We start from the raw sequence: 22,479 nt of genomic DNA, 5'->3' as shown, positions 1-22,479 counted from the left end.
GGTTCAACATCTGCATTGTCAATCTGTGGTAGAGTTTTACACTGTATTCTTTTGCAAGTTCCGTTTCCACTCCAATTACCATTCAAACATTCAATTGTTGCCTCACCAATCAGTTCATATCCTTCTTTACAAGAAATATTATAGTCAGAACCGAATACCGGTATTGCATTGTCTGGTGGGGTATACACTCCACATTCTGATTTAATACATATTGGCAACACGTCCCATTCCCCATTTGCCGTGCACGTTAAATTTTCTTTTCCAACGAGACCATATCCGTCATTGCATATAGCATGTGCTGTACTTCCAAATAAAGTTCCTGTCTGTTTGACGATAGTACCGTTACCAAGTTCGCCAATTTCGCCACAATCTTTAATTTCACATGATGGATACTTCGTCCAACTTCCATTTATCTGGCATTGTAATATTGATTCTCCTTTCAAATTATATCCGTCTTCACACTCTACAGTGAAGGTGCTGTTAAAGGTAGTTTTATCTAATCCAGTCAGTTTACTATTGTTTATATTGTTTGGTGGACCACAGTCTTTCAATTTACAATCTGGAATTTCGCTCCAAGTTTCGTTACCTTTACACATTACTATTTCTGCTCCGACAAGATCGTAACCACCTATACAAACCAACGAAATGTTAGTTCCTACAGCCGTTTCATTTATGTTTTCTGGGATTATTGCATTTTCAGGTACTATAAACTTCTGACATTCCAGTCGCATGCAAACGGGCTTTTCAGTCCATGATCCATTTTGTAAACAAATGCCTTGACTTTTTCCAATTAATTTGAAATTTTCTAAACATGCTATATCCACTGTATCATCATATTTTGTCCCAGTACCTGGAGAAACATTTCCATTGTCTACCAAACCATATGATCCACAATCTACAAGTTCACAACTTGGAAAACTGCTCCAATTTCCAGAAATACAAGACACAGAGGAATTTCCTTCCAAATTGTATCCTTCAACACATTCGAACTCAAAAACTGTTCCACTTTCTGACGTTGTTGAAACTCTGCTGTTATTAGGCTTGGAAAAATCTTCAGCCGAACAATTTGCTTCAACACAGGCAATTGTTGGCCATGTACCATCTGCTTTACAGGTTATATTACTGTCACCAACAAGAACAAATCCGCTTTCACATGTTATGTAAACAGAATCATCAAAGGTAAGGTCATTTAGTTTTGAATTATTTATTGCCATTGACGGCAGTTCAAAATCGCTGCAATTTATTGCTCTGCATGTTGGAAGCTCTGCCCAAGATGCATCTCCTTGACATTTAACCGTTGCATTTCCATTTATAACATACCCGTTTTCACAGTCCAAAGTCACATGTTCATTATAGGAATATATTGACTTATCCTCGCTAATGATTTTTATGTTTTCCGAAAGATTAAAAAGTTTGCAAACAATAGCATCACATGTTGGTGCTTCCTTCCAAGATCCGTCTGTCTGACAGCTTAAAACGTTTGTACCCTGAATCTGAAAGCCCAATTCGCAGCCTACCGTTACATTTTCTCCGTATAAGAACTGACTTTTATTTGGTGAAAAGAAAGCATTGGTTATTTCAAGAGGATCACAGTTTATTTGTATACATGTCGGTAATTCGGACCATGTCCCATTTGCTTTACAACTAACTGTGTTGCTACCCTCAAGTATGTAACCATCCGTACAATCTACAGTGACATTATCTAAATACTTGTACGGTTGCACACTAGGCTCAAATATGGCATCGGCAATATTAAGAAGATCGCAATCTATTGGGGTACATGCTGGAAGTCCGGACCATGTCCCATTCGTCATACAACTTACCGTATTGTTACCTTCAAGCGTGAAACCATCGTTGCAATCGACAGTAATGTTGTCTAAATACTGGTAAGGCTGTTCACTCGGCTCAAAGAAAGCATTTGTTATTTCAAGAGGATCACAGTTCATTGGCATACATGTCGGTAGTTCGGACCATGTCCCATTTGATTTACAACTAACTGTTTTGCTACCCTCAAGTATGTAACCATCCGTACAATCTACAGTGACATTATCTAAATACGTGTACGGTTGCACACTAGGCTCAAATATGGCATCGGTAATATTAAGAAGATCACAATCTATTGGGGTACATGCAGGTAGTCCGGACCATGTCCCATTCATCGTACAACTTACCGTATTGTTACCTTCGAGCGTGTAACCATCGTTGCAATCGACAGTTATGTTGTCTAAATACTGGTAAGGTTGTTCACTCGGCTCAAAGATGGCACTTGTTAATTCAAGATGATCACAGTTTATTGGCATACATGTGGGTAGTTCGGACCATGACCCATTTGTTGTACATGTTATTGTATTGTTACCTTCAAGTATGTAACCATCGTTACAATTGACGGTAACGTTGTCTAAATACTGATATGGCTGGTTAGTTGGTTCAAACGTAGCATTTGCTATTGCAAGATGATCACACTCCAATGTGACACATTTCGGTATATCGGTCCATGTTCCATTCGCAAGACATGTAACATTATTTTCACCTTGAATGTCAAAGCCGATATTACAAAGAACAGAAACGTTTGCGTCATAATCAAATTGTTGCAAGTCTGGAGTAATAGCTGCATTATCGGGTGTTTCAAACGTTTGACAGGTTACTATTTGGCATACAGGTGACTCACTCCAAGATTGGTTGGCGAAGCATTCGACCGAGGATAAATTACCATCAAACTGGTAGCCCGTGTCACAAGTAATTTTTATCACATCCCTGTAAATGCGACCGGAACTGTTTGAATCTATTTCGGAATTCGCTGGTTTTATGAATTCTGGACATTCAACAGGCATGCATATAGGCAGGTCCGTCCACGAACTCGGTGACGTACATAATATTCCTGTTTCGTTTGTTGAAAGTTCAAATCCGTCATCACACGAGATGTTTAAAAAGGAGTTGTACTGAGTTCCGTTTGATGTCGCATTTCCATTTGCAATCGCATATTCATTACCACAGTCAACTGAAAGCCATTTTAGTAATATAGAAAGAGAAATTATTAACAAATAATAAAAAATTATCGTTCAAAACTGATGCAATGAATTGTTTGATTTTAGCTGTAAAGTATTTTGCTGGACAAAATACCACTTGTGATCACAAGACAAATGTCACTGACTTCGAATCAAAAGTCTCTAGCTCATTTTGAATGCTTTGTTACTAAACATCTTAGAACGTTGCTTCATTAAACTATATAACAAACTTTGGAGAAAAAAACAACAACAATAAAACTTACTTGTAGTGCATGAGTCGGATGTTGTGTTATATGTTCTGCCGACAGGACATTTACACATTCCATCTAAGCATTGTGAATGCCTTGTTACGCATCGCTCTTTTTTAACAACTGTGCACGTTTCATTAAACTGTTTTGCTGTAAAAATCGACTTAAAGTTATATTATGGAAATTAAAATCTAGAAACTTCATTCACAACTTTATTTAGAGAAAGTCCTTTCAGATTTGATCTGACAATAGGAAGGGTGATATTGGAGACAAAACAAAGAAAAAATCAAGCAGTTTATTGAGAAAAAAATGGAATAAACGTGACTCTATTTATATGAAACCATATCATATTCTATCAAAAAAAATATTTACTTAAAACACATAGATAAAAAACATGTCAGAAGCGTCACTTTATTTTATTTATGAGTGTGTCCTCACTATATACAATATTACAAGGTAAACAAATAATAATGTTGATAATTGCGATAATTTCTTTAAAAAGTGTAAGTAACTAAATATATGCATATTCATGAACCAATATAATTCTCGGCTGGTACACGTTAGATATTTTATTCCTCTTACCGTTTATCACGCAAAAATTAATAGTAAAGTCCTTGCAGACTCGATATGTACATAGAAATTGTAAATATTAAGGAGATTAAGAATTTCATAAGGCATAACGCTGTCTTTCATTCTAATTCTGTTTTTCAAGAATATTTGAACTGCTTTGTGTATATTGAAAATTGTAACATGTATGTATATTCTAAAAAATAAAATGTATGCATGTTTAAACTAAATTGTAATTGTAAATGAATCTCACCCTATTTATCTTTCCATTATATGTCGCCAATAACTATCAATGTCTTTCGATTTTTATCATGGATTTTAAAGTATTTTTTATAATACCATTTACCTATTATAGCAGGATTTTGATCCGATGTGATAACTTTAGGTGTTTCTGTTACTATTGAGAAATTTACGACGACAAAGACACCGACCGTCTGCTCATCCACATCTATCTGTATATTAATGACAGCGCTTACTTCTGCTGCAGATGGCGCTGCATTGACTGTTCTGATTATTATCACATACCTGATAATTAAACTTCCGCTCCTGTGATCAAGTAAAAGAATAATGCAGAAGAGTAGTAAAACATTTTTATAGGAACAGAAAAAGAAGTTGCAGTCATGACTGACTTTATTGCCTGCTTGCAGAATTAAAATCTACTTTAGATTTAGCAAATAAGTGTTCAACAATGTATTCTGTGTTAAATGAGGGTTCATTCGCCCGTTTAGGCACTCAATGCAGCATTCGCTGTTGAGTCCCTGCCTACTTTGTAGGGCCACTCCCCTCGGATTTATTTAGGACATCGGCAGATGGTCTGCATGTACAAGTTCTGGTCTATATTTATTTTTCGTCATCCCGAGATCTTCAAATCTTTTGCCGATTCCCTGTGACTTCTCTGCGACGTGCACGCACCAAGGGGTGCGAAAAGTACAACAATTTAATGGTGGGTTGGTTGTTAGGGCAGTTAGCCACATTGAATTTACCAAAGCTCAGTTCAACTACCGCATCGTTCCTGGGCACACTGTCAAGCAGTTTACCAGTATTCGTTCCTTTCACTTTATCAAGGAACAGTAACTTCTGTATATGCAAGAGCAGAGGTACAGTGCGAACGACCGTAGAAAGGATTGTATGATCAAGGACAACGGAAATGATGTGCACTGTCCGGAAATTGAACCCAGGTCACCCGATTCATAGTCCAAACGCTCTACCTATATATGATGATATGCTACTTTAATGAAGTCGACTCGTACTTACTTGATTTCTGTCACCGCACACCCATGGTAGTTGAAACCTTTTGCTACGCCCGAGTCCCTAGCATTTTCATTTAGCTGAAAGTTTGTACAACAAAATATCAGCATCGGAAGAGAATGCAGTTTATGCAAAACTTTTATAATGAATAAAAACAGTTGAAAAAAGTTGTGTCCTTAGAAGTAACTCCAGTGAGGTCCAAAAGCGTATAACATACAATTTCAATTTCTTGCATAGATCAGCTGGGGGCACTTAAAACAATAAGATATGTTAAAGATAATAAGAAATATACTCGGAAATAAATTGAAAATCGTATAGTGTGCTGTTTTAGTCCGCTTTAAGTTAAAAGCGTTGTAACGTTTTATTCAATTTTGGGTCATTTTTCACAATCACAATTATACTTTTGAAAAATAACAGAGGCCGAAAAATCTGGAAAATTCGTATTCAAGTTATTGGTCTACACCTACACCAAATAGAACATTAGTCTTAAATAAGATATTTCTAGTTTAGTCGTGTCAAAAAATTAGATAGAGAAATTTGCTGTACCTAAGTTTATCGTTTATGGATAAATCAAAGTAATTCAGAAACGATGGGGAAAAATAAATATTCGATAATGGTGCCCTCACACATAAACCACGACCTTACTGCGACCTGAAAACTAGTAAAATAGCATTTTTCTTTCGAAAATCGTTGGTTTTCTTTCAAATTTCTCTCGCAGACGGTCCGGGGGTCTGCAGTCTTGTGTTCAGTACGTTTTCTCTATGTCCTCAATACGGTTCTTCTACGTCCATGGCGTTTCCACTGCGACTGTATTGCGTCCCCAAGGCGACCCCACGGCGATCATCGGCGACCCAGCTGCGACTGTGCTAAGTTCTCTGCGTCCTTACGGCGACTCTACGACGACTATTGCGTTTGTCCGGCGACTGTCCTGCGACTGTACGACGATCCTACTACGTTCTTGCTACGTCTATAAAAACAATACTTTTTACCAGTAGCAGTAGCGTCGCCAAAGGTTTCCGAGCAATTTCTTGTAATTTCATCGGTGACTCTACGGCGTCCTCAGTACGAGTGTACTACGTCTATTGCGTTCTTATTGCGTCCTTACTACGATGCTGCTGCGACTATGGCGACTCCACTGCGATCCCACGGCGACCTAACCAGGACTCAGCAAGAACGCAGAGTTTCTGCGACTGTTTTGTGCATGTTCAAAATAGTCGCCGACGGTCTGCGACCTTGTGCGTCCTTGGGTTCCTCGCTACGACCTCGCTGCGTCCCTGCTGCGTCAATGGCGACTGTGCTGCGTCCTGGGTCGTAGCAAGGTCGCAGTAAGGACGCAGTAAGGTCGCGAGGTATGTGTGAGGGCAGTATAAGGTAAAACTAGGTCCATCTGTATTTCCACGCAGACACTTCACTATTGGTGAATTCATTATCATTGTAAATTTATACCTGAGAACAAAATTCGTTTTCAACGTCCTTGAACTCTTCGGAGTTCGGGTCCGCCATACTGGAGTCATAGTTTCTATTCTTTATGGTAGCTTGGTACTCATATTGCAAGTAAACCTCTCCTTCTGAAATAATGATATTACCAGTATTATTAATAGTGATAATAATGAAAACATTACGGAACGTATAAATAATCAAAATTAAATATTGACACAACGCATGTTCTGATCTGCATAGATAAACCAACCACTAGGCCGGTTACGAGAAAGTGGCACTTAAGGACCACATAAATGTACGTATATTAAGACATCGAATATTTTGCAAATCCTATTCATGTAGTTATTTAGTCTTACAAACCTAACATGTTATCAAAACAAGAAGAGACCTTGATTACCATTGCATTGATTCGATGAACAAAATCATGCAAATATTAATTTTTTCCAAATATTTACTTAAACCCGATTGTATATTCGAGTTCTTAATTTTAACTTAATAATATCAATTAGTTTTAAATCCACTTCCTGGATAATCTGTTACCGGTGCGTTGCGCTGAGCGCAGTAAGACTCAAACCCACGGTACCTATGTCGAGAACTATACAAACCAGATAGCTTTATCAGGAGGGAACCTCTCAATTAAAGGGGGGAAATGTTGAAATCGGTCAAATGAATATGAAAATTGTAATAACCGGACTTCTAAAAAAGAATAAAAACCAGTCTGTTTAAGATAAAATTTTATAAATTTTTCTCTTTAAAATGATATTTTTATAAATCTTTCCGTTTATGATGAAAAATTTATATTTTTTCCGTTTTTATTAAGGAAACTGTTCTTCTAACGACAAATATTGTTATAATTATATTCATAAATCACTTTATCTTCAAAACTCTATCAACACTATGTTTTCCAGAAATACTTCATAATAATAGCCAAATCAATTTTGTTTGAAATACTTATAAAAAATATGCTCAGTATAGACAAACCCGGTCTAACCGATCTAAACTGAAGCCTTACTTAAAGTTTACTTTTATCGTATCTTAGTCTAATTGTCATTTACAACAAAAGAAGTGTTGACAGAAAAAATAAAAAATTATAATAACACTATTAAAAATACTGTTGCATGAAGTATCGAACCTTTATCTTTGTGTTGTGTTAGTATTACAGTCGGCACGACGGCAGCAACAATCAACACAACAGCCACTAACGACACGATGATTATAAGTGCTCGTTTATTCAGTCTCCGTCGGGTTGAATAAGAGCTGGACTGGTCACCGGACCATTTTGATATTGTCACATCATCGTCCAATCTTGAACTCGGCTCTGGTGTCCATTTTTTGCGTATCTGTAATTCATTGAGAGAGACACGTCATGTTTATATCACACGATTTCCCTGTTTATACTGTTATATATACCAGTAATATAACCATATAACAAAATGTAACCATATAACCAAATGTTACGAATTTCTTTATAAAACACATGTTTCATATTTTATGACAGGGTACGGTAATTATGCAGGTTTTCCAGTGCTTCTTTTCATGTTATTGCTGTTGTTGTTGTTGATGTTTTAAGTGCGGGGAAGAAGTAAAGTAGCTTGCAAACATTATGTAATGATAATAAATCTTACATTGGCTTTTATCTCTGGAATGTTATATAGCCCTCAACAGCCTCACTTTATATAAATAAATAAATAAATAAATAAAAAAATAAAAAAATAAATAAATAAATAAATAAATAAATAAATAAATAAATAAATAAATAAATAAATGACCTTCTTATTGAGGCAGTCTTTGCTCTACTTATTTTCGTTATTTTGCCTGTCTGTTCTTTTTTTCTTTTTCTTTTTTTTTGTTAATAGATATTACTATTTTTCTTAATTCAATAAATATTTCACTATTTTTTTCCCCTTACTCATAATCGCTACTGATTTAAATTGTTATAATTGGATTTCTTTCAAGTGTTCCATTGTTTAAAATATGTGCTATTTCACTAGAAGCATTGTTCCAATTAGTAAAACAATCAAGATAAGAAAGTATCTTATCTATCAGGACAAATTTGTGTATTTTTTAAAAGTTACACTAAACAGTCCGTCTTTACTTAAAATATTGAAATGTGACATGATCAGCAAAAGTATTAAGTTACGAATACTTGAGAGGCATTATCAAGTAGTTAGATCAACGTGGAGGAATACAAATTTTCCATTAACATGCACATTTTATGAAAATTTTCCTCATACCAATTGTTAAGAGAGTGCGGAAATTGCATATCAAACACACATTGTATTGAACCGAAAATTGCTATAATACAATGGTCATACATTTTATACTAGGTGCATTTTCAATTTTCCTTATTTTTTTCCATATTTTTGTGGTGCTTATTATGAATATTACTCTCAAGGTATAAATATTTAATGACAACAGTCTATTTTAATCATAAAGAACAGAAAATTCCGTTCTTTTAAATATTGCTTTTAATAGAATGGTGGACTTGATTCAGGGGTGGTCTTAAGTAGGGTTTATACTGTACATAATATTAAGAAAAATTACTAATTATACCAGTTAATCAAGGCATGTCATTTAATAACCATATTTAATATGCCATAAATGAAATGTTACTATTGTTGAAAAGGTAAAAAGCAAACATTTAAGTAACCCCATATAAAGCGCCGATCAAGGAGGAAGTGTAAATTTACATTCTGGCATGGTTCCTATAGAAAATAATAAGCCGGGCATTTTATACCATTTTTACCTATTGTCTGTCAAAAACGTATACATTTTTTTCTTTTGATTTCGATAGCTGTTAAATATTTAGAATTACATTATATTCAATAAAAGATTTTTTCACGCTTTGTGCACTATGTGGCGTTTAATACAATGATCAAATACAAGGCTATGGTATTGCATTTCTTTCGTCTTTACTTCCTGAAACTTATTTCTCTTTGTCCGTAGATTTATAAATGTGTATTGAAATGTCTGTGGCATTGTTGAAAGGTTGTTTTGAAATTCAACTATAATTCAAATTTGAAAAGATGACCTTACAAATCGATATTGTGCACATTATCCTGCAATTATTCCACAAGAGCGCAATATGAAAAATTCGTCTGCTTATTACAAGCTATAGCTATAAATATAAGAGCTGCGTCATGACCGACAAAACCAGCATAATGGTTTTGCGACCAGCATGGAGGTCCCGCGCATTTGATCGACCAGCGCAAAACGCAATGGATGCGTGCTTTCCTTTAATATTTTCGCAGAGCGATTTTCCAATCAACCCTTTTCTGATCTTTTTTTAAAAAAATTAATAAAATTTAAAAATAATAAAAAAAATTGAAATTAAATAAGTGAAAAGCATAAAAAAATGAAAAATTACTAAACAAAATCCCAAAATCGGAATATCGATTTGTGTGTCTTCAAATAAAAACCCTTTTAAACGAAAGGGTTTACCTACTTTTTCACTTTACCTTGTTTTAAAAATTTATCAGCACGTGTAAAAATTTCAAAAAAACATTAAGGTTTTTTTTATCTTCACAACAAAACAAAAAAAATTTTTTTAGTACATTCATCTTTAAATTTGAGGCGACAAAAACAATTTAAAAAAAAATTTAAGTTTTCAAATTTCCCTCAAAACAGGGAATTTTAAATTCCAAAAATTTTAAAAATTTTGAATCCAAAAAGGGCATATTTAAAAAAAGCCATTACAATTTTTGATGATATAATCTGAATATCCAATTCAGTATTGCATAAAGGAATACTAATATACTAGTACATAACAAGACTTAAAACAAAAGCAGGGTTAAAATGTTTTGAATCATGTCATTACTACATTATTTAAATCATTTCAAAAAGAAAACCCAAAAAAAGTCCCCCAAAATTAAAAGGGTAGATATTAGATTTTCCTAAAAATTAAACACCATTTAAAAACACTTTTTCCAAAACGTTTATAAACAATGTTTGACCCTTTACTTTAATTTAATTTTAAAAATGATGATGATGATGATGATGTTGAAAGTGATGATGACGACGACGACATCAAAGGCGACAATGATAATGATGGTGGTGGTTTAAATGATGAATATATTGATGATAACTAAGATAACAACAGCGGCCACAATGATGATGACGACGATGATGATAGTGATAATGATGATAATGTTGATGACGACAACAACGGCGGCAATGACGATGACGACGACGATGATGATGATGGTGGTTGATGGTGATGATAAATATAAAAAATAAATGATGATATTGGGGAACAATGTTGGGCCTTAACCTTGATCTTTTAAACCTACTGCCCCAAAAATCTTTTAAAAAAGGCAAATCCCTTTCGTGGCTTTTTAAAGGGCAATAAAAGGGTTTTTCCAAATTCTAAAATGCGTTTGGCTGACTTGCCCAAAAGTAAAAAAAAAGAACTGTCGGAGGACAGTATTGGGCCTGACTATTCAAAAAGTTGTCACTAGGGGGTTTTATTAAAGAAAAAAATTAAATGCAAATTACCTATAAATACAAAAAATTTGACCAAAAAAGATACAAAAGTTTTTTTTTAAGATTTTTTTTAAAAGAAAACAAATGCTTTATTTTTGAATGCATAAAAATTGCCCCCAAAAAAGGCCCCAAACCCCTTTAAATAGTTATGGAAAAAATAAAAAGGCTTACAAGCAAAAACTTTACATAAAAATTTTCTAATTTGAAAAAAAAAAGGAAAAAAAATCGCCAAAACAAGATAAAATTTACGGATTTTTTTTCAGGGACCTTCCCAATTATGCCCAAAAACAAAAAATATCTTTAATATTTTATTAAGATATGTAAAACTTGAAATTGAAAACATTAACCAAAAGGAACTAAGAAAAGAAAAGGGAATGAATCGGGGGCCAAAAATTTTTTTGGCAAAACATAGATTTATGCGAATTTGGTCAGTGAAAAAACCCAATTTTTCCCCACCCAAATTTTAGGGACCCAAAGTACATGTGTAAAGATCAAAGAAAAAATCCCCTTTGAACACCTATAACTAATTTTCGAAGGGGCAAAAAATTTCTGCAAATTTTGAAAGGCAAGTTATGCAATTTTGCAAATTTTTTGTCCCATAAATTACTAAAAAAAAAGTTTTGAAAATTTAAATTTGGGAATACCTCAAGCAAAAATTGAAAAAATTTGATTTTAAAAAAAAACTTATCCCCAAAAAATTTTTTCTAATTTTAAAAAAGGGGGCAAAATTTGTAAATTTTTTGAAAAGGAAAGAGTTGCCCAAAACTTTTCAATCTGTTTTGTACTTTGGGTAACTAAAAAATTAAGAATTGTAAGTTTAAAATTTGGGAATATTTTTCGACCCAAAAATTTGAGATATTTGACTTTACAAAAAAAATTAAACCAAAATTTTTTAAGAAAAAAAAGGGGCAAAAATTCTGTAAATTTTGAAAGGCAGAGTTATCCTACTTGCCCAATTTTTGATAAAAACTATAAATAAGTTTTTGGGAAAGTTTTCAATTGAAAAAATCTGAGCAAAAAATAGAGATTTTTAGTTTTTTACAAAAAAAAAAAAAACCAAAATTATCAAAGGGGAAAAAAGGAAAGGCGTTTTTCTATAAAATTTTGTGGGAAAGAGTTATCCTACTTGTAAATCTGATGTTCCCTTTGGGTTATTTTTAAATAAGATTTTTACTTTTTAAATTTAAAAATTATCTCAAGCAAAAATTGAGATTTTTTGGACTTTCCCCTTAAAAATATTTAAACCCAAAAGCATTAAAACGACGCCGACCGACTTAAAAATAGCCCCTCAAACCTCTTCGAATAGTCGGGGCAAAAAAAACGTTTTTTTTTTGGAAACACTGATGAATTTTTCAGGGAACCTACAAAGTCTCCCTAAACTTTTATACCCTTTTTTTAAAATTTTTGGGTGTAAAAACACATTTTTTTTGGAATGACCTTTGGGAAATTTTGCAAAAGAGTTTCAGCTACGGCATTTTTTAAAAGGGAAAAACTGCTTATAAATTTTGTATCGTATTTATGACTTAATTTATGCATGTTTGAGAATCAGACCTGGTAGAACACACATTGTATACAATTGTTTGAATAACAGAGTTGAAATATTTATGATCTGTCACTGTGTACAATATTTTATTCATTGAGACGGTGAAACAAGAATTCAAACAAAAGAGCATTGCATTAGGTGTTGGAATGTTATCGACAGAAAGAACGTTTGTTTTTTCATTGGGGGCTTTTTTTTAAATTTTCCCTCTGTTTCTTCCGAGAAAAATTGCGTTTATTTTCCTTATGTTGTGTTTAAAAAGTTTTTTTTAATGGCGAAGCAAAACCAATGAAATAAGATAGCACATGACCAAACGTGAACAAAATCATCTTAAAACAATGGTTAAAAAAAGCAACATAAAAATTTTATCGAAAAACAACAATAACAACAACAACAAAAAACAAACATACAATGTACAAGAATAAACCAAAATACATGTATGAAGCTTTTAATGTGGTTAAATATGAAATTATAGAGTTATCTGCAGGATATTTATTAATGACTTAATCTATGCATTTTTGAGTAACAGATCTGGCAGGATATGCAATTGTTTGTTGTTTTTGATGTAGTTGTTGTTGTTGTTTTTCAAATGTTTTTTTTTAAAAAACCCAGCTTATTTCCTTATTTAAACTAACAAAACCCGGGCCAAAAACCATTTGCGGCCATTCCCCCAAAAATTGGGTTTCCTTTCGGCTTGCTAAACTAAACCCAAAAGCCCCTTTGGGTCCCAAGGGTTTTGCCCGTCATGATACATACCCTTTTGTCCCCCCACAAATACCAGCGGGGTTTCCCTTTAAGGGGGAAAAGGGAAGGGCCTTTTCACCCCAAAAAGCGGGTTTTTTTACCCCCCCCATACTAAAAAACCATATTTCCCTCCCCGGCACCCTTTTCCCGGATGGGTAGGGAAGGAGGGTTTTCCTTTGGTGTTAGGGGGCAGGGATAAACTCCCCCCTTAAAATTTTTTCTTTCCCAACCGAAACCCCCCCAAAAAACCCAAAAACCCCCTTTCTCCCCCCTCTTGTCCCCCCCAGTGGCGCCTTTAAATCAAAACGCGCCCCAAAGGTTTTCTCCCGGGCCCAAATTGCAAAGGGCGGGCCCTTGATCATACCTTGAGTTAAAATTTCATTTTCGCTCGAAAAATCCCAACTTTCACCCAAATTTTGCCCTCGTGACGCCTAGATCATCTTTCGTCTGGCCCTATTTAAATTCACCATTTTCGTCTCGTTGCTCCTTTAATTTTTTTTTCGTTTCGTCCCCTTTTCCCTTCCAAAATAAATCTTTTTCGTCCCCGGGGGCTTCCTTAAATCACCATGTTCTCTCGTTGCTCCTAACTTAAAATTCCGTTTCCCCCCTTTTTTCTCCTTAATTTTCCCATGTTTTCTCGTGGGCCCCCGGGAATTTTCTCTTCATCGTTCGACCTAATCCACCCACGCCCTGTTTTTTTCCAAACTTTCATCTTTAAATTTTGCCCCCAAATTTTTCCCCCCAACCCCGGGGATTACTTATTTTCCCTTTCCCTTTTGGGTACCCCTCCCAATTTAAATAGCCATTTTTAACCGGGTCAAAACCATAGTTTTCCCTGCCCCTTTTCCAACCCGTGGGGGCCCCCAAAAGCCCTTCGCGTACCCTTCGTTTGGGTTTTAGGGTTTCAACCTCGGTTACTCCCCCGATACCCAAATCATTCTGGCCCTTGGGCCTTTAAATTTTTGATCCATTTTTAATTTTAAAACACTAATCAACCCTTTTTTTTAAACGAAATAAAACAATTTAAAAAAAATACCCATTCCTTGTTAGTTTGTTAAAGAAAAAGTTTTATAAAAATTTTTCAAAAAAAAAACATCCCCCCGGATTAACTTGTTAATTTTTTTTAAAAAATTTTTCCAAAAAATTTTTAAAAAAGCAAACTTTTCCCCAAATTTTTAAATATAAAACCCAGGGAAACCCCTGAACGAAAAAAAGGTTAAAAAGGTAAAATTTTTCATTGATTATTTTAAAAAAAAATTTTTAAAACAAAAGCTTTTGATTATAAAGCAAAACCAATCTTTTGGTAACCTTTGGGGTAAAAAAAGTTAAATTTTTGCTTTTTCCGGGCTTTTCGCATTGGTTAAAAAATTTTTAACCCAAAAACCCAAGAAAAAAAATTTATTTAAAAATTTTTTCCAAAGTCACAGTTTTTCCCCTTTAGTCCCAAATTTTCCCGAGTATGGGAAAACTATTTAGACTGCCTTAAACCAAGGGAAAAAAGAAACGCGCACAATAATTTTTTAAAAACCCTGTTTTAATTATCCCTTTGTTTTTAACGGGATATTTTTATTTAAAAATTTTGAAATAGTTTATCCAATAAAAAAAATATTAAAGTGGCCAAAAAACGCGTTTTTTATACATGTTTTTAAATGCCATACTATCAAAAAGGGAAATAATTTTTAAAATTTAAACGTAAAAAACCTTCGGGGCCCGTGAAAACCCAAAATCAAAAACCTTGACTTGAAAAAAAAAAAGGAATTTTGGCATTCTTCCACCCGGGTTGTAAGCCAAAAGTACAAAAAAAGGGAAAAGGTTTCCTAAGGAAAAACAAATTTAAAATTGCCGTTTTTAAGAGAGCGGAAAAAAAAAAGTCTTTTAATCTTTTAATTTAACAAATAAATTTGGCTTTTGTCCCTTATTCTTTTTCCAATTCCCAATTTTGTTTTTTTTAACCTTTTTAAAACTTTTTCGGTTGGGCTTAATAAAATTCTCTTTTTTTTAAAGTTGCAAAACTTGCCCCGGTGTTTTTTGGTAACTAAAAACCGAAAGGTAAGTCAATGAAACAACAAAAAACCAAAAGATTTTTTTATTGGGAAATTGAAAAGGCTAGGGCGAATTTTCCGTTAAAGTTTTAATGTTCAAATGATAAAAAAAAAACAAAAACATTTTATAAACCCCAAATTTAAATTTTAAAAAAAAGGGTAGGGGGGTGTAATTTTGGTTTACACTTTGTGTTTTTTAACAAAAATGTTACATTATTTTTAAACCCAAAAAAAAACGGGAAAAAACCCAATTTTTTTTAAACTGGCCTAAACCAAATCGTTTAAACGCCCCAAAAAAAAAATGGGAAAAACCCTTTTTTTAACTCCCCTTTTAAATACAGGAATTTCTTTTTTTTTCTTACAAAAAACTTTTAATAAAAATTTTTTTAAATTTTTTTAAAAAAAAGGGAAGGCCCAGGCTTTAAAATTTTTTATAGTTTAATAGACGAAAAAATATTTTCCCCATTACATTTAAAATAGGCTTAATTACTTCCTTTTTTTAGGAAACAAAGAAACTCGTTATTTTTGCCTTTTTTTTGAAACCAAAAAAATAAAATTGAAAATCATCTAAAAATATAAAACTTTTTTTTTTATTTCGTACAAAATTATTGTCGGGGCCCCCCTATTTCCCAAAATGATACCTAAAATTGGGGGTTCCCCTTAACTGGGGTTACTATGCTTTAAATTTATTTGACCCCGGCGGATTCCCCGACAAAACCCAACGAAAATGCGTTTGCAAACCAGCTGGATCCAGACCAGCCTGCGCATTTGCCCCCCATTTCTGTTTCGGGAAACCCAAATGCTGTTCGTTTTTACAAACCTATTACAAAAAGAAAAAACTCAAAGGGCCAAAAACCCTAGGAATCCTAAAATTCGGACTGCGCGGTTTTTGGCGGGGGTTGGTCGGTTTTTCCCCCCACAGGTCCCCAAACCCACTATTTTAAAAAATTTTTTGTCGTCCCACGGCTATTTTAATATAAAGGCTTTTAATATTAAAAAAATCATGTTTTGTTTTCGTGAAAATTCCCCCTATCATAAAAAATTTAAAAAATTTGGGTTCAGATTCAAAAATTTTGGTAAAGGCCCCCCAGTAGTGTGGAGTTTTAAATTATTTCATTTTAAAGCATTACATTTCGCGGGTCAAAATGCTAAAATTTTAAATACAAAACCCCCAAATTTCCTTTTATTATTTCGAAATTTTATAAAAAATTATCCCCCTTTAAATAAATTATCTTTTTTTTAACAACCCACAAAAAAAAGGGGAAAATTTTGGGTCTAAATAAAAACCTTTGGGGCCGTTTCATTGAAAAAAACGTAATATAATTCTTTTTGCTTTCCCGTTTAAACCCCAATTTTTATTGTTTTTGAATAAAATTTTTAATCAAACTAGGATATAATGGAGCGCAGGAAAAAAAGCTTCTAAATGATTCTCATACCTCTCAAGCCCTTTCGGTTTCAAAACTACCGGTGAACATTGGAATGACAATGCCACCGGTTTAGTGGAAGAATATGAAAAGACTGTGTTAGGGAATATCAGAGTGATGTCTTGCTTTAGGATTGTTCGTTTACCCGTATTTACACTCCAAATTCTAAAAACTGTGCATGCAGGTATACATTAACGCATAGATTCTCGTGATCACGCGACGTTATATAAAACAGCTCAGTGCAATGACGGTCCGGTTAGCACAATAGGTAGAGCGCTGTACTGTGAATCGGGCGACCAGGGTTCGATTCCGGACGGTGCAGGTCACTTTCGTTATGATTGATCATGAAATCCTTTCATTCGCACTGTATCTCTGCTCTAGCATGTACAGAAGTTTCAGTTCCTTGCGAAAGTGAAGGCAACTAGTACTTGTACACTGCTTGACAGCCTGCCCAGGAGCGATGCGGTGGTTGAACTGTGTTCTGGTAAATTCAATGTGGCTTACTGTCGTGATCCGGAGTGAAAACTATCAACACCACCACAACCACGGCTATGATAGTTTTATGTCAAATGACAACGCGCTAAGATACAAGCAATGGTTTCTTTACACTGATAACGAAACATTGACGATTTTGACGTAAACTTTTATGCAAGAATAGCTCTAATGCATCTTTTTTTCCGCGCATTAATATAGATCAGCGTAAGCCTTCATAATTATTAAATACCTCACACTGCGCTCTCTGGTTTTAAATGCATCCGGTGTTTCTGTAGATGTTAATGCATGAAAAAAAGATGCATTAACCCTCAATTGTGGGTCTTTTGTGGCTCCTTGCAAGTAATAAATATCCCTTCATATTTTATTTTAGATACAAATGTTCAACGATACTTCATTTCAGACACAAATGTACTTTATTTCACACACAAATGTCCCTCGGTCTTTATTTCAGTACTTTATTTCAGACACAAATGTGCCTCCGTGCATAAAGCAGGCTGGTCCAAGATTTATTTCAGTCACAATTGGATGCCAGTTCTTCATTAATTATGCTCTTAGCTTCATTTTTTCAAAGTATAGTAAAATTGTTTGGGACAGTGATAAGCAGAGTGGATGAGTGGTTAAAGCCTACCCGTTCAAAACTGACCTGACAAATAAAATCCTTCCCGCTCATTTTACATGTACAACAAACGGAAATGACAATAATAGAAGGAATGAATTAAACATAACAGTAAGTGTAGCGTTTTTATAGGTGAGGAGTACGTGACTTGCCACCCAGCCACAGTACATATGTAGACCGATCCTGAAATAAATGAAAACATAACAAAAACGGAACTTCTCTGTCTAAACTTTATTCAAACATTAAGATCTAGCTATTTAAATTACCATTTTAAGTGCCTTTATTATTTTTTTACTACCTCAAACAAAAAGGAAAGTTGTTAATTCTTCTTATCAATCAAATAATGTTCAGTGAAAATGTATATTACAATGCTCTTATAAGAAAATCCCAGAAAACCACACTTCTATGAAAACTTAAAAATAAACATCAAATATGCTTCATATGCTGCAAGAAAAAATAACTTCTTATTTTCCTTAAATAAAAAACACCTAAGTTTTCTCATATAGTCTTAAACATAGTTATGACTTCCTTCACAGAATACCTATTTGACATTTTATAACTAGTCAGCATGCTGGGTCTTTTTTATATTTTTCTCTAAAGACATACACATTTATAAATCATATGCCATCTTTGTTGCAGTTCCCTTCAGACTTGAGTCCATTATTTCAGTGTACAACTAGGTAGATGAGTAAAATGAACAAACCTTCTAGTCTACATGTACCTGGATAGGTAAGTTATTCACTTAAAACCTAACAAAAAACTGAACCAGAACAGATAGTAGCCATCTAGTAGTGACTATAAGTCAAGATAATTTGCCCAAACTGTCACAGAGTACCTAATTAGCAAACTGATGACTTGTTAATCTTAACAATAGGCTACCTTATAAAATATTAAAACTTTATTTCGTAGAAAAGTATACCGAATTATTAAGCTATAGTTTTCACACATGAAGTTTATAATTAATTAGACACTCAAATTGCATTTCTAATGAATTACACACAATAATCAGATATGGCATATAGAATGGATTGGATTTATATTCATTAATGACAATTAGTATGAATTAGACATAATGTTCTTAATGATGGTAAGAATGAATTAGAAATTATGTTCATAACTAACCATTAGAATGAATTACATTTATTCTTGAGTGATATAAAGAATGAATGAGACATAATATTTACAAATGAATTAAACAAAATATTCTTAATACCATAATAATGAATCAGACATTAATCCAAGAATGATACATAGAATGAATTAGACATAAAATTCACAAATGACATAATTACAGAATGAATTATACAAGACATTGGCTTCACAATGACATTCATAAGGAACTATAAATTACATTCACAATTTCAAATAATGAATAAGACATAAAATTCATCACATGTAACAATAAAGTTCAAAAAGGTGAACCGTCCTCCAAGAAATTAGACACAATATTTACAAAACAAATAGCCAAATAAAAAAACAGGCAACCATCTAAATAAACTTGCCAAAAAAATCTACACCCATTGAAGATAATTTTTTTCTTTTTTTTTAATTCATTAAATTTCCCAAAATTTTGATTTTTCGAATTTTCACTTGTTAAACACTTGCTGTTGACAATGTCCTTTTCTATTGTCAATAATAAGTATATACATTCTTCTCTCTATCTCCCAAATTACTTCTTTCTTCCTCCTCTTTCCTTCAGTTGTAACTGCACTGTTCCTCCGTTGACAAAATTGTAGAACGCCAGTGTGTTAGAGTCCTTGATAAATAGCCCCTGGAATTATACAAAACACATTTTTTGTATCACATTATAATCATAAAGCTATATATACTAAAAGGTCACAAATTTGTGAAAATTAAGCAATATGGACTTTTATGTATATTGATACCTTTATTTCTATAAATACCCTACAGAGTGCCTATTTTTAATGTTGTTGCACTTGATGTAAAATTGGTTTGATCGAGATCAGTATTTCATACAAATGTTAATAACTCGAATAACTGATGGGCAAGTCTTCAAATAATGTGCACTCAAGTTAGTTGGAGGATATAATATGGTATCATTCCAAGTGACTTTTGATTCTTAAAGGGACTCCACTGAGATCCAAAAGCCTAAAAATAATAAAATTTGTTTTTCCCCCCTAATTCAACTAGTTCACCAGAAAATGGAAAAAAAGCAAAAGATTATACAGAAATATACTTGGTTTTGCATTGATAATCAAATTTTTCTTTAGTTTTTGGCTCGATATGAGTGTAAAAGCATTGCAATGCTTTTCATTTTGGGGTTAAATTGCACAATAGAAATTACTATCCCTGGAAAACGGATTAAAATTTAACACACAGGTTATTAATCAAGACCTACATCCCTTGGTACAAAAATCTTCAAAAAATCTTTTCGGTCCCTTCATGCCAACCCCCCCCCCCAGTGGTGTCCCTTTACCAATGACCATTACTGCTATCTTTCCTTAATTACTTTTTTCCTTTTTCGGTCCCTAAAAATGACAACTTTTTGCGTTTTCTATCCGCCATGGATCTTATGTTATACTGATGATAAATGTTTAACATCAACAAGTTGCTACACTGAATTTTTCAATTTTCTCTTTATTGAATATGATACTTAAAAGCACATTTTTTTCTATGTACATCCGTCTTTATTTATGATGTCTGGACTTCAAAGTAACTAAAATGTTTAAACATGATATACTTGAAACTTTATTTTGCTGGTTATTTTTGTATATCATATATAAGATCATATATCTGCATTAGTAGATGGTTATCATCAGATGAACATTAAGTGTATCCGACAACTTTACATTCTATTGTGCTATGTTAATCAGTTTACATACACAATCAACATCGTCATGATTTCAAAGTTATATGATATATTCTTGTACTTAAAATTTTATTTTTTACATGACCTATCGGTAACATATGTCTATTTTACGTTATTAACTATCACATTTATGCTTATTCAGGAAAATTTCAAAACCTCTATTGACAGATACCCGATATGTTAAGCATTAAATATGGACAATTGCATAATCATGGTTTTACATCCAATATATTGAGTTTATTATACATTGTTAAGTACAATACGGAATTTTTTTTTGACGAGTACGTAGCTGTCACACCTATACTGAACAAGGCGTAAGCCAAGTCATGTAAGTTTTGCAGATGTTCATCAGTCCTATTATAATCAGTATTGTACTCAAGAATGTATAATGCCATCTTTATTTCACACCAACAAATTTTTGACATTTTGACATAATTTTGTTACTGCAAGTACAATAAGGATTTGATACTAATTTTCTGGAAACTGAAAATGAAAACAAGGTTAGGTGGAGGTATAGTAATTTGATATGGAATTTTTTAACAGGGAAAATGAATATGAGGCTTAATTGATAAGGTTGGATTCAATGATTTATACTGGGAGATCATAAGGTGCAAACAATGCAAGTTTGTCAATGGCATTCTTCATAATAAAATGCTACTGAAATGAGATCACATGTAATTTAATCTGTAGTAACATAAAGGATGGATACATAAACAGGTTCTGTCACTTCTGACCTCTTTGTGACAAAAAGCCCTGGTGATGACTGAGGAAATTCCTTACAATACTGCAAAGTCATTATTATTAGTTGGGAACTAATTTTCGTGGTTTTCGTGGATAGGTCAATCCATGAATTTAATATCCAACAAAATTTCATTTTGTCTGCTGTAAGATTATTTTTTATCACATTTTTTACATTTTACCTTTTGGAAAAATAATCAGTCCATGAATTTAAGAACCCACAAAAATGTTCTTTGTGACAAAACCACAAAATTTCATAACCACAAAATTAAATGAATTTACAGAATTACAAACTAGTATACTTACATCATACTGGAGCTTCTGTTTGCCGCCCGGTAAACCAACCGACTCGTTAATCTTAGCCTTCAATACCGACACCTGTAAATCAAACAAATTATCTATAATCATTATATAATCAGTAACATACAAAGGGAGCTAACTTCTATACAATTAACAAAGGTCTTATATGTATTCATATATTCAAAACATTGTATCACACATGGTTGCAAAGCAAATCTATATACTGTATACAGATAGCAGCAGCCATTTTTACCTGTTCCTATCAGTGTCAGCAGTACACAGATTTAACTGTACTTTAAATGGTTACATCAATCCTTGAAATATTCATTACTCAAAATATTGGTCTGTTATATTTTTGTTTGCCATAGAGAATGAGATATGGACTGATTTGCTGACATTTAACACTACATCCTAGTATAATCTATAAATTTGCTAAATGCTAAATCAAACAGTCATTTTCATGGTCGCATAATAATAATACAGAAATAAAACATCCTTATATTTCTATCATATTTTACTTTTTAACAAATTTATTTCAGCACGATAGTAATGAAAGGTTACAGATTATTCAAATCACTTTCCAGGAGCTTATAAATATTGGTATCAAATGTGGAAACTTTGAGGTGACACACAGTAAGACTTGAACCTACAATCCAAGAATCAAGAGGCAGGCATCTAAACAACATCTCCATAAATCATGCAGTAACTGGGTTAATTCCTATCAAAACTTAATCACAACTACTTACACCTGACCAAGGGG

General features: G+C 33.3%; 2 protein-coding genes across 2 annotated transcripts in view; both read right to left on the bottom strand.

Moving 5' to 3' along the window:
- LOC132742143 (sushi, von Willebrand factor type A, EGF and pentraxin domain-containing protein 1-like) lies at positions 1-7,845 on the bottom strand (the record flags this gene model as incomplete). Its single annotated transcript, XM_060730470.1, is given in 6 exon segments — positions 1-2,998; positions 3,269-3,403; positions 4,167-4,366; positions 5,075-5,148; positions 6,515-6,636; positions 7,641-7,845. Coding segments are annotated over 5 exon segments (3,464 nt in total), but the record flags the coding sequence as incomplete, so codon positions are not given.
- A 10,222-nt stretch (positions 7,846-18,067) lies between these two features.
- Positions 18,068-22,479, bottom strand: part of LOC132742142 (splicing factor 3A subunit 1-like) — a 35,378-nt gene continuing 30,966 nt past the window's right edge. Inside the window, exons 16-17 of the mRNA XM_060730469.1 lie at positions 21,726-21,797; positions 18,068-19,622 (exon numbers count right to left, since the gene is read on the bottom strand). Of these exons, the coding sequence (XP_060586452.1) occupies positions 19,521-19,622; positions 21,726-21,797 (174 nt within the window). The 3' untranslated portion in view covers positions 18,068-19,520. The remainder of the gene's footprint in view (positions 19,623-21,725; positions 21,798-22,479) is intronic.

This window comes from Ruditapes philippinarum, unplaced genomic scaffold (assembly GCF_026571515.1).
Source record: "Ruditapes philippinarum isolate M1 unplaced genomic scaffold, ASM2657151v2 ctg999_1_1_1_1, whole genome shotgun sequence".
NCBI lineage: Eukaryota > Metazoa > Mollusca > Bivalvia > Venerida > Veneridae > Ruditapes > Ruditapes philippinarum.
The sequence above is the reverse complement of the archived record's forward strand: the minus strand, read 5'-3'. Positions and strand labels throughout refer to the sequence as shown.